Here is a 12,473-nt window from a genome sequence, read left to right as displayed (position 1 = left end):
TGAATGGAAGAGCTTTGCGGACAGTGAATGCTTAAGGAGTGAGAGCCTCCTGTGTAACCCCACACTCCTGTTTAACTGGTCCCGTCAAGGAGAGCAGGCTGGATTTGCCAGAGGATGGAGAAGACATACTGGAGGTCTCTCTCGGGGGTAGCCACGCTGTGGACTGTCCTTCTGGAGCTGAAGGACTGTGTCGTGTGGACAACCCTCTCTGCTGACAGGACCCTTCTCTCGCTCAGTCCAGATGCTGGGGGAGAGACAGAAGGCCACGTGCTCTTTTCTTTTTTTTTTCTTTGAATCTTTATTGATTTGGCCATTCCGGGTCTTAGTTGTGGCACACGGGATCTTTTATCTTCATTGTGGCATGTGGGGTCTTTAGCTGCGACATTTGAACTCTTAGTTGTGGCCTGTGGGAAGGATCTAGTTCCCTGACCAAGGATCAAACCCAGGCCCTCTGCATTGGGAGTGTGAGGTCTTAGCTCCTGGACCACCCAGGAAGTCCCAGAAGGCCACACACTCTTGCTGGATGCTGAGGGGGTCCGGGAGAGAGAGACTGTCCCACAGAGACCCTAACTGCATCTGTCTTACTCACCGACCGGACCCCGAGGCCTGGCCTGCTATGTTGACTGAAGGAAAGAATGAACGTGCACAGGGGTGATGGTTGTTTTGAACTCAGCCTTTGGAGTCCATGACGATGGTGTGGGAACTTTGATTTTGCAGGCTGCTGTCATGGTTTGACAGGAATTGAGCTGCTGTTCCTGCTTCCACTGAAGCTGGGTGGGAGTCAACTTTTATGTAAGATTATTTCATGTAATATTAATGTCAGCGCCTATAATACCAGAGGCCATGAAGGGAAGAAGTAGAATTCTTGAATAAATTACATGTCTCACCATCAGTAAACTCATAACCTACATTTAAATTTGTAATTGTCCTTTGTTGTTGTTCAGTTGCTAAGTCACGCCCGACTTGTGACCCCATAGACTGCAGCGTGCCAGGCTTCCCTGTCCTTCACTATCTCCTGGAGTTTGCGCAGACTTATGACCATTGAGTTGGTGATGCCATCCAACCAACTCATGCTTTCACCCCCTTCTCCTGCCCTCAATCTTTCCCAGCATCAGGGTCTTTTCCAGTGAGTCCGCTCTTCGCATAAGGTGGCCAAAGTATTGGCGCTTCAGCTTCATCTTCAGTCCTTCCAGTGAATATTCAGGACTGATTTCCTTTAGGATGGACTGGTTTGATCTCTGTGCTGTCCAAGGGACTCTCTCAAGAATCTTCTTCAACATCACATTCAAAAGCATCAATTCTTCGGCGCTTAGCCCTCTTTAAGGTCCAACTTTCACATCCGTACATGACTCCTGGAAAAGTCATAGCTTTGACTATATGGACCTTTGTTGGCAAAATGATAGCTCTGCTTTTTAATACGCTGTCAAGATTTGTCATAGTGTGTTAAATTCCGATTTCTTCTTATGTGACATTTTAGTCTTCCTCTTGTCTTTGTAACTGATATTCTTTTTTACAGCTTCCTTTGCTTGATGTGGGCTTTCCTTGTGGCTCAACTGGTAAAGAATTTGCCTGCAATGTGGGAGACCTGGGTTTGATCCCTGGGTTGGGAAGAACCCCTGGAGAAGGGAACGGCTGCCCACTCCAGTATTCTGGCCTGGAGAATTCCCTGGACTGTATAGTCCCTGGGGTTGCAAAGAGTCGGACCCGACTTTCACTTTCGCTTGCCTGATGTGGCGTTTGGGGGGAGGGGTATGCTTTAGTCCTGCTGAATTTTTAAGCTCAGAGGTAGCTTGTTAAAGGAAGAATCTAGGTTGCTGGGACATCCTGTAGATCATGACTGCAGCTACATGGATTACGTGATGATTTAAAAAATTAAATCTGTTCAAGTACCCTGAATTGTTCTGTGTAGGCTCGTGACTGAGCTTAAAATAGATCCTGTCCTGCGCTCTAGGGGCCCGTCATCTCGCTCTGGAGACACTCGCGCTCACAGCCCCGTTCCTGGGCTGGCTCACAGGGACTCGTCCGCAAAGTCCTTCAGCGCTGCTGTTGGCCATTAGCATACCCAGGAGGGACGAGCTTAAAATTTGATAGATTTTAAATGGATTTTATTTACGATGGAAATTTTCAAACGCATAAAAGGAGATGATACCCCATCACCTAGTGTCAGCGAGTGTTACCATAAGGCCTCCCCACCCTCACTTCATGTGAAGTGAAGTCCCATGGAGACTTCCCTGGGAGTCCAGTGGATGGGGCTTCACCTTCCAGCACGGGGACTGCAGGTTCCATCCCTGGTGGGGGCGCTAAGACCTCTCTTGCCTCACTGTCCCAAAACCAGAACATAAAGAACAGAAGCAGTATTGTAACAAATCCGATAAAGACTTTTTAAAATGGTCCACATAAAAAATTTTTTTTAAAAATTTGAAGTAAGTCCAAGACATCTTTTACTTAACTTCAAGAATTAAGTTAAAAAATAATTTTAATAATAATGAATATTTATAAATATTATGTATCTCTTTAGAGGTGAAGGTTTCTTAAAAATTCATCTAAATGGCACCAAAATGCCTAAAAATTTAACAATAATTCCTTAATATTATCAAATATCCAGTAAATATTAAAATTTCCCCTTTGATTTTTTAAAAATTAAAAATGTTGTAGGCACTCAATGGATATTTATTGAATGAAAGTTTGTTTAAATTCTATGGTTCTTTACAATTTTCACAAGGTTCACATACATTATTTCATATAATTCTATAATAAATTTCCCCCATCGATTACAAATTTTTTTAACCGTTTTCAGAATTCAAGATCCAAATAGAGTCCATTCAATATAATTGTTGCTACTACTCAGATTTTTTAAAATAAACTTTTTGTTTTGAAATAATTTCAAACTTAAAATTACAAAAATAGTACCCACCCCTCAGATCCCTCAATTATTTTTCTTAATATTTGTATTCATTTATTTGGCTGCTTCTAGGCCCAGCAGCAAACATGCCTCGGATGGTAAAGAATTTGCCTGCCCCGTGGGAGACTCGGGTTGGGTCCCTGGGTTGGGAAGATCCCCTGGAGAAAGGAATGGCAACCCACTGCAGTATTCTTGCCTGGAGGGTCCCATGGACAGAGGAGCCTGGTGGGCTACAGTCCATGGGGTCGCAAAGAGTCAGGCATGGCTGAGCAGCTAACACTTTCACTTTCAGTCCCAGTGGCAGCACTCAGGATCTTTGATCTTAGTTACGGCATGAAGGCTCCAGTTCCCTTACCAGGGATCACACCTGGGCCCCCTGCATTGGGAGCACAGCATCCCAGCCACTGGACAATCAGGGAAGTCCCTCCCCAAATTGTTAATATACTACATTTACTTTATCACTCTCTAGAAGGAAATGGCAACCCACACCAGTGTTCTTGCCTGGAAATTCCCATGGACAGAGTAGCCTGGTGGGCTATATAATCCATAGGGTCACAGAATTGAACATGACTGAAGCAGTTAAAGAGGAGATTGAAAAAGTTGACTTAAAGCTCAACACTCAGAAAACTAAGATCATGGCATCGGGTTCCATCACTTCATGGGAAGTAGATGGGGAAAGAGTGGAAACAGTGTCAGACTTTATTTTTTGGGGCTCCAAAATCACTGCAGATGGTGACTGCAGCCATGAAATTAAAAGACGCTTGCTCCTTGGAAGGAAAGTTATGACCAACCTAGATAGCATATTAAAAAGCAGAGACATTACTTTGCCATCAAAGGTCCATCTAGTCAAGGCTATGGTTTTTCCAGTAGTCATGTATGGATGTGAGAGTTGGACTATAAAGAAAGCTGAGCCTGGAAGAATTGATGCTTTTGAACTGTGGTGTTGGAGAAGGCTCTTGAGAGTCCTTTGGACTGCAAGGAGATCCAACCAGTCCATCCTAAAGGAGATCAGCCCTGGGTGTTCATTGGAAGGACTGATGTTGAAGCTGAAACTCCAATACTTTGTCCACCTGATGCAAAGAGCTGACTCATTGGAAAAGACCCTGATGCTGGGAAAGATTGAAGTCAGGAGGAGAAGGGGACGACAGAGGATGAGATGGTTGGATGGCATCACCGACTCAATGAACATGGGTTTGGGTGGACTCCGGGAGTTGGTGATGGACAGGGAGGCCTGGTGTGCTGCGATTCATGGGGTTGCAAAGAGTCGGACACAACTGAGCAACTGAACTGAACTGAACTAAAGCAACTCAGCACGATAATATATTTGTATTTTTTTTAACTCTTTAAGAATAAGTATCAGACACGATGCCTGTGATCACATAATATATCAGCGTGCATTCCTTAAACCAGAACATTCTCTGACATATGCCCAGTGTAAACACCGATACAGGGCCACCATCCAACCCGTGGACCACCTTTGTATTTTGCCAGTCATCCCAATCATGTCCTTTCAGGGAAGAAGATCCACTCCAGGATCATAGATTGCATTTGGTTGTCCTGTCTTGTCACTTTAGTTTCAGTCTGGAACAGTTTTCCATTTTTCCTTGTCTTTCGTGGCCTGAGTGTTTTTGATAAATTCAGGCCAGTTGCTTTGTAGAATATGCCTCAGTATAGGATTGCTTGGAATTCCCTTATGTTTAGATGCAGGTCCTGCATTTGTGGCAGGAACACCATAGGATGCATACTGTGTCCTTCACAGTGCTCCCTACCAGGAGGCACACGACGTTTTTTTTGGTTTGTTTCTGGCATGTGGGATCTTAGTTCCTCAACAAGGAATCAAACCCAGACCCCCTGCATGGGAAGCTCAGAATCTTAACCACTGGACCATCAGGGAAGTCCCAGGAGGCACAGCATCTTGATTTGTCCTGCTGCTAACAAACGTGGCTTGCATCTTTTCGTTAAGATGGTGTTTGCCAGGTTTTTCCAACTGTAAAGTTACTTTTATAAAATTAATTAATGACTAATTAGAAAATTTTTTTGGGAGGGATACACCTTGAGGCTCTGTAACACTGTCCCTCACCCAGTCTTCCCCACTGGTGTTTAATACCCTTTGGCGAATCTTGCTTGAATCAGTTATAACTTTGATGGTTGCTCTTTAAAAAGAGCTTTTACCTATTCACTTATTTACATCAGAGTGAGCTCATGGATTTCTAGCTTATCCAGTGGGTTAATATCTATCATTATCATTTATTTTGATGCTCAAGTTGTCCTGGCTTTGGGTAAGAGAAATCTTTTTATCTTACCTATTTTTTATTTATTTACTTTTAAAAATATATATTTATTTATTTGGCTGCGTTGAGTCTTTGTTACAGCACCTGGGAATCTTTATTGCTTCGTGGGGGGTATTTCCTAGTGGCACGGGGACTCTCTAGCTGTGGCACGTGGGCCCAGTAGTTGTGGCACCCAGGCCTAGTTGCTCTGAGAAACGTGGGATCTTAGTTTCCTGACCAGGCATGGAACCCACGTCCCGTGCATTGCACGGTGGATTCTTCATCACCGGACCACCAGAGCCGTCCCAGCTTTTGTCTTTGTATATGTCTGGGTTGAAACTTGCTGCCTGTCCTTTTTTTTTCCTTGCCCGTGGACATTTTTTGTGAAAATCCCCCAGAAAGCATAGTCCGAGAAAGAAAGAGTAAAGAGTGAACACTTTGAGAGGTGCGATCACAGGGCCGTGAGGCGGAATCGGGCAGTGGAAGGACAGAACAATGATGCAGTGCGCTTCCTTTGCTGGATGTCGCCTCACCTTGAGCAGCAGAGACACAGTGGGCCTGGTGCACGGACTCCTCCAGAGTATATGTGAGGAGAAGACGTGCTGCCAAGCAGTCGGCAGAGGCACAAGGGGAGGGAGGTTGTATCTGCCCTGTTCGCCCCCATTTCCCGATTCCCGTTGTCATTTTACGAAAATCCATAAGCAGAGGGACAGCTGGACGAGGAGGAAGCGCTGACCCAGAGACAGAGGGGGAGGCAGTCGGGGGAATTGGAGAAAATGCACGAGGTTTGTGTCCAGGACGCTCCGCACCTTGCGCTACTCTGGTCCAGTCGTGCCTCCAACGGTGTGAGCCCTCCCGCTTCGGTGGAGGGTCCACCATCCTCCAAAGACACCTGGGCCCGTTCCCCGGGAGGGGACATAGCAAGTCCGGCCAGTGACAGGGTCCCCGTCCCGGTGGCCTGCTGGGGTCGCCGGGGAGACTGACACAGGAAGGCTGTGGAGCAGGCTCCTCTGGTGCTGCTGTGGCCGGTCCTGCAGCTGTTGTCGGTGGTCATCTCCCTCCCCCGCCGGCCATTCTGGGTCCTCTGTGCCCTCCGCCAGCACCCGGCGGATTTCAGCTGCACAGGGAGTTGCGTGCTTCTCAGCCCAGTGTCAGTCAAGGTCAACCACACATCATCCTCTCTAAGGAATGCAACCGAAGCAGGAGAGAATCAGAAACAGCAGCAGCTGTTCCAGTGAAAGATGAACATCTCGTTGTCATTTGACTCTAGAACTCGTAGAAGAGCCGAGAAAGTAACAGGCGGTGAACAGCCAAGGAAAGTGAGTGAGCGCTGAAGAGCAGCGGAACGGCCACAGGGACTCCGGAACCCGCAGGGCTACGGGCTGACCGGTTGCTCTTCCTTTCCCCACCGCCTCTGTGGACAGAGCTTTGGTTTGTCGTGGGGAGGAGGACTGGTGTCTGAATTTCCAGTGAGTGTCTGAAGGAGTGAGTTAAGTAGATCCAGTCATGGTCGTCAGATCTGTTTTCAGACATTAGTCACAGCTGGAAGTGGCCCAGACTTTAGTCACCTCTGCTTCTCCTTTTTTTTAAGCTTTTTATTTTATATTGGAGGGTAGCCAATTAACTATGCTGTGATAATTCAGGTGGACAGCAAAGGGACTCAGTCATACGTATACATGTTCCCCTTCCTTTGGTACCGTCAGCTCTGTGATCTTGTAACCAGCACAGAGTCAGCCGCTTGTCGCCGGGGGTACTGGGTCAGCCCAGCCATCGCCCTCATCTTCTGGGGCTAGAAGAGAACGGTGGTTTCCTTGCTCTTCAGATCTCAGTTCCCAGGTCATTCCTGGCAAGGGGGGTGGCCTCCAAGTCCACCCCCTGGGGTTCTGGGTCTCTAATCGCAGTTTTAGCAGCGGGTTCCCACCCTGCTCCAACTCTGTGGTTCTGAGACTCGGTGGGAAGAGCCTGGGGTGGAGTCAGAAGTCTGTGCTGCCTGGCAGGGTCCTGGCAGTCTCCCCTCTCTCTCCATTTCCTGGTGTCTGCAAGGGCTCAGAGCCCAGCCAGCATGCCCTGCACGTGGCCCTGCTGTGGGCCCTCCTCCCTTGGCCCCTGTCCCCACTGAGAGCCCCCCTAACCCCTGCAAGGCCGAGTCTCTGCCAGTCCTGAGGGCCGTTATCTCCTAGCACTGACGTCAGGGCCTCTGCCAGCTCCAAGGGTCTGAGACTCCAGGGATGGGCCTTAAGGTCTCTCTTTCAGTCTAGAACAGCGGTCCCCAACCTCTTCGGCACCAGGGACCGATTTCGTGGAAGACAGCTTTTCCACAGACCTGGAGGTGGGGGATGTTTTTGGAATGATTCAAGTGCATTACATTTATGTGCACTTTATTGGCATTATTATTACATCCCCTCCACCTCGGATCATCAGGCATTAGATCCCGGAGGTTGGGGACCCTTGGTCTAGAACCACGGAGTCTGGGAGCCTCACCCCATCCCTCCTCTTGCATCCCACAGAAATCAGGGGGAAATGGCCCACACCTGCCGTGGCACCATCAACCTGTTCACCGCGCACTTCGACACGGAGGACTCTTGTGGTATCGTGCTGACCAGTGGGGGCAGGACCTACCACCTCAAGGCCGGCTCGGAGGTGGAGCGGCAGCAGTGGATCACCGCCCTGGAGCTGGCCAAAGCCAAGGCTGTCCGCATGATGAGCAACCAGTCAGGTAGCCAGCGCTCTGCGCGGCGGGGGCGCGTGCGTGCAGTGGCACGGGTCTGGAGACCGAGGGAGCTGAGAGCGTTTGGGGGGCGGTGGTGACCGGTAGACCCACCTCGCCCTGCCCGCTCACCTCCCCGCGTCCTCAGCAGCCGGACGTTAGGTGGCAGGGGCGGCCCGCGGTTCTCCGGGTGGGGATGTTCGCGGTGGGCGGGGCTCGGTGTGCCTGGTTCCTGGGCTTCGGCAGAACCCTCGGATGCTGCGCTGGGTCAGCTCCGGAGGCAGAAGGCAGGGAGGGAGACCAGGATGGTGGGCCTGTGCCTCAGGCCAGATTTGCTCCGAGGTCCGCTTCGGAGCCTGAAAACCATTTAGCCAGAGCTGCTGCCTTTGCCAAGGTGGAAGGTCGGCTCAGAAGTCCTAAGCAAGACATTTTATTTTTCACTTTCATGCATTTATATTTTTTTTAACATGTAACGTCTTTTTTTTTTTTTACTTTACAATATTGTAGTGGTTTTTGTCATACATTGACCTGAATCAGCCATGGATTTACATGTGTTCCCCATCCTGAACCCCCCTCCCACCTCCCTCTCCACCCGATCCCTCTGGGTCTTCCCAGTGCACCAGGCCCGAGCACTTGTCTCATGCATCCAACCTGGGCTGGTGATCTGTTTCACCCTTGATAGTATACTTGTTTCGATGCTGTTCTCTCGAAACATCCCACTCTCGCCTTCTCCCACAGAGTCTAAAAGTCTGTTCTGTACTTCTGTGTCTCTTTTTCTGTTTTGCATATAGGGTTATCATTACCATCTTTCTAAATTCCATATATATGTGTTAGTATACTGTAATGGTCTTTATCTTTCTGGCTTACTTCACTCTGTATAATGGGCTCCAGCTTCATCCATCTCATTAGAACTGATTCAAATGAATTCTTTTTAACGGCTGAGTAATATTCCATGGTGTATATGTACCACAGCTTCCTTATCCATTCGTCTGCTGATGGGCATCTAGGTGGCTTCCATGTCCTGGCTATTATAAACAGTGCTGCGATGAACATTGGGGTGCACGTGTCTCTTTCAGATCTGGTTCATGTAACGTCTTTATAAGATTCATAAACCAACGGTTTCAAAGGCGCATACAATGAAGTCTGCCCTTGACTCTTCTGCCAGGCTGCCCCCCTGTTCTCCCACGCAGGGGCCACTGAGCTTCCGGGATCTTATGTCTTTACATGTGTATATTCAAATAAGTACATTTTTTTTTTTTTTTTTTGGCCACACTGTGCAACCTGGGGAATCTTAATTCTCTGAGTAGAGATTGAACCCGCACCTCCTGCTTTGGAAGGCAGTCTTAACCACTGGACTACAGGGGAAGTCCCGCAAATAAGTACTTATTTTAAAAAAGTGCAGTCCCCACTTTGCTGTTTTTCTCTATTCAGCGACAGTAGATCTTGGAATCTTTTCCTGTGAGTACATAGAAAAAGCTTCCTGCTTGTTTTTACAGCAGTGCGGTCTCCCTGCACTGGGGTCTCCCCAGCACTCGCCTCAGCGCGTGTGGAAGGTCACTGACTATTAGTCCGACCTTCTGTTTTTGTCTCCACTAGTTGGAACGTGGGACCCCCCGCCCCCATGATGACTCTTCCTTGGAGTCCACTCTCTGGTGTTTGAGTGCGTCAGCGGTGATGCTGATCTTGGCAAGGGGTTCCCCCATCAGCCGACTGTGTGCTGGGAGCAGCATCCTTCCAGTTCAAAGATTTCTAAGCCAAAGGGGTTCAGTCCACCGGGGTTCAAACCGTGGCTCCCTTCGTGGCTGTGTGACCTTGGTGGAGGTGCTGCTTTCTGTCGCCTCATTCCCTCCTCTGAAGTGGGCTTAATCGCAGAACCACCCCTTGGAGGTGCGGTGACACAGTGGGCGAAATGAGCCTGGCACCTGGCTTGGCAAATGCTCGGGGGAAGTCAGCTGTAGTTGCTGATAATAGTCACCTTGGTGGCTTTAAAATAACACAGATTCCCAGGTCACAGGGCAGTGATAAATCTGAATGAATGAGAGCAGTGTTGGGAACGGGGTGGGCGGAGGGCACCTGCATTAAAAAAATCTCCCTGGATAAGATTGGCAGATTTTTGTAAATACAAATACAGGCCACTGAGTTTCATTCGAACTTCAAACACACAACAAATAATGTTTTAGTGTAAATGTGTCCCATGCAATGGTTGGGACATACTTATATTGGAGTTTGTTTATTGTTATTCAGATGTAAAGTGTCTTTCACCTTTCATCTGCCTGCATTTAGCTGAATCTTGGGGGGACCGTGACGCTGAGCCCACTTGGGAGCTTCTGTCAGAAACCAGAGCATGTCCTTTCACTTGACACAGGGGGGCGCTAGAAGACGGTTCATTAGCTTTCCTTGTCCCTAAATCAGTGCCTGAATTAGTTCCAGAAGCGCCAGCCGCTTGGCTGGCTTGCCACCTACCTTTCAGGACTTGTGAGTCATTTTCAGATCTTCAGGCCCGCCCTCCCCGCGGGTGCCCCAGGAGGCTGAGAGCAGTGACGCCACCGCCTGGACACCTCTCTCTCACCTTGCTCCCACCACGGGGCGGGGGGTGGCTAATCCGGCCCCTTCGGGGCTCCCTCTCTCCTGCCCTGCTCCCCCAGGCTGACCTGCCCCCACATTGATGTCATAGCCCTATTCTGATATCACAGCCCAGCACTTGGAATTACCCCGGGCAGCCCAGATCTAGCAACGTTAGATCTAGCAACCAAGGTGGGCATTTGACCAGGGGCTGCAGGGGCTGAGCCTAAAGAACATCTGGGCAGCCTTCCGTCTTAGAGCTTCAAGATGAAAATCCTGTAAAGGTAGGACCTGGAAAAAAAACAAAAACAAAAAAAGCAGGTAGGACCTGGAAGGCTTTCCTGCTGTCCCTGTTGGCCGTGAAAATAAATCCCTGGGGAGTGGGGAGGGGGCTGTTCAGGCTCTGGAAAGAGCCCCTGGAAAGCCTGCTGCCTTTGTGTCTCGGCTCACACGCGGCCTGGAGAGATGGTGGTCTCGCCTTGGTCCCCTGGGCACTCTTCCCATTAGGAGGAGGAGTGGCTTCCTGAAATGCGGGGTTTCTGACTTGTTGGGTGGGTGGGAGGAGCTCGGAGAATGCCTGCAAGTAGGGAGCCACGGCTTCAACCGTGCCCACCCCCCAGAGGCTGAGCGGGGATGGGGTGCGTCTGTCTCAGGACAGATGGAAGACACGGCCACATTCAGGCTGTTCACCCTCAGTTTCCTTGGTCCCAGAAGGAGAAGCCTCACCCGCTGAGGTGGGCAGAAGGTGTAGTGAAGTCTTTCACGGGCTCATTAAGGTAGTGAAATAGTGACCGGCATGGAGTAAACAACAGCAACAGCACACACACACACACACACACACACACCCTGAAAGACTTCTCTGTGACTTAGGTGGGCGCAGAGGCCGCTGGGGCGAACACGTCACAGTTCTTAGCAGAGGACCACCGAGATTCTGACGAGCTGATAAGGTGGTGCCCAGGAACTCCCATTTTAAATGTATATATTCCTGTTTTTTAAAAATATTTTTGTGTTTATCTTGGCTGCTCCAGGCCTTAGTTTTGGTGCCCGGGGTCTTCAAGCTTCGTTGGGGGCATATGAGGTCTTTAGTTTCAACATGTGAACTCTTCTTTATTTTTTTTTTCCCCTAAATTTTTGGTTGCCCTGAGTCTTCATTTTCGTTGCCGCGCACGGGCTCCTCTTTGCAATAGCTTCCTAGGTGGCGCTAGTGGTAAAAGGCCCTCCTGCCAAAGCGAGAGATGTAAGATACTCAGGTTCCATCCCTGGGTCAGGACCCCGTTTGGAGGAAATGGCAACCCACTCCATTATTCTTGCCTGGAAAATCCCATGGACAAAGGAGCCTGGTGGGCTACAATCTACAGGGTCAATAAGAGTCGGACACGACTGAAGCGACTTAGCGCTCTCGGGGAGCACAGGCTCCATTCGCAAGGGCTTCAGCAGCCGTGACTCGTGGAGTCTCTGTCACGTGCAGCTCACGGGCTCTAGAGCACGCGCTCAGCAGTTACGCCACATGTAGAATCTTCCTGGACTGGGAATTGAACCCTGAATTGGTAGGTGGATGCTTATCCACTGTACTGTTGGGGAAGTCTGCAGCGTACGAACTCTTAGCTGTGGCATGTGGGATCTAGTTCCCCAACCAGGGAATTGAATTGCGGCCCCCTGCACTGGGAGTTTGAAGTCTTAACCTCTGGACCATCAGAGAAGCCCCAGAAACCCCCATTTTTAATATACATTCCAGGCAGTGCTCCTGTCAGCCCCCCATGGATCTCCTTTTGAGAAACACGGTCTACTCAGACTTCCTGGATGACTTGCTGCAGCCGTCTTGCTTCCCCCCAATTGCACGTTTTCCGTGGAACGAGGGTTGAATTCTGTTTTACTACATGTGTGTTTTTTTTTTAATGAGCGGGATCCAGAGAGACGACGGGTGCTGTGGGGAGTCCGCCCGGTGCACTTGTATCCGTGTCCTGGCCGATGTCTTCCAGATGTAGGTGCAGCCTGCTCTCCACCTGAGAAGAGGGACTGTGTCTGTACTGGG

At 49.4% G+C, this 12,473-nt stretch overlaps 1 protein-coding gene across 2 annotated transcripts in view; it reads left to right on the top strand.

The window, feature by feature from the left end:
* The window catches only part of OSBP2 (oxysterol binding protein 2), a 119,604-nt gene that overhangs the window by 15,749 nt on the left and 91,382 nt on the right, over window positions 1-12,473 (top strand). For both annotated transcript variants that reach the window (XM_065904103.1, XM_065904104.1), the window contains one exon: window positions 7,680-7,888. In XM_065904103.1, the coding sequence (XP_065760175.1) occupies window positions 7,680-7,888 (209 nt within the window). The remainder of the gene's footprint in view (window positions 1-7,679; window positions 7,889-12,473) is intronic.

This window comes from Muntiacus reevesi, chromosome 13, assembly GCF_963930625.1.
Source record: "Muntiacus reevesi chromosome 13, mMunRee1.1, whole genome shotgun sequence".
Taxonomy (NCBI): domain Eukaryota; kingdom Metazoa; phylum Chordata; class Mammalia; order Artiodactyla; family Cervidae; genus Muntiacus; species Muntiacus reevesi.
The sequence above is the reverse complement of the archived record's forward strand: the minus strand, read 5'-3'. Positions and strand labels throughout refer to the sequence as shown.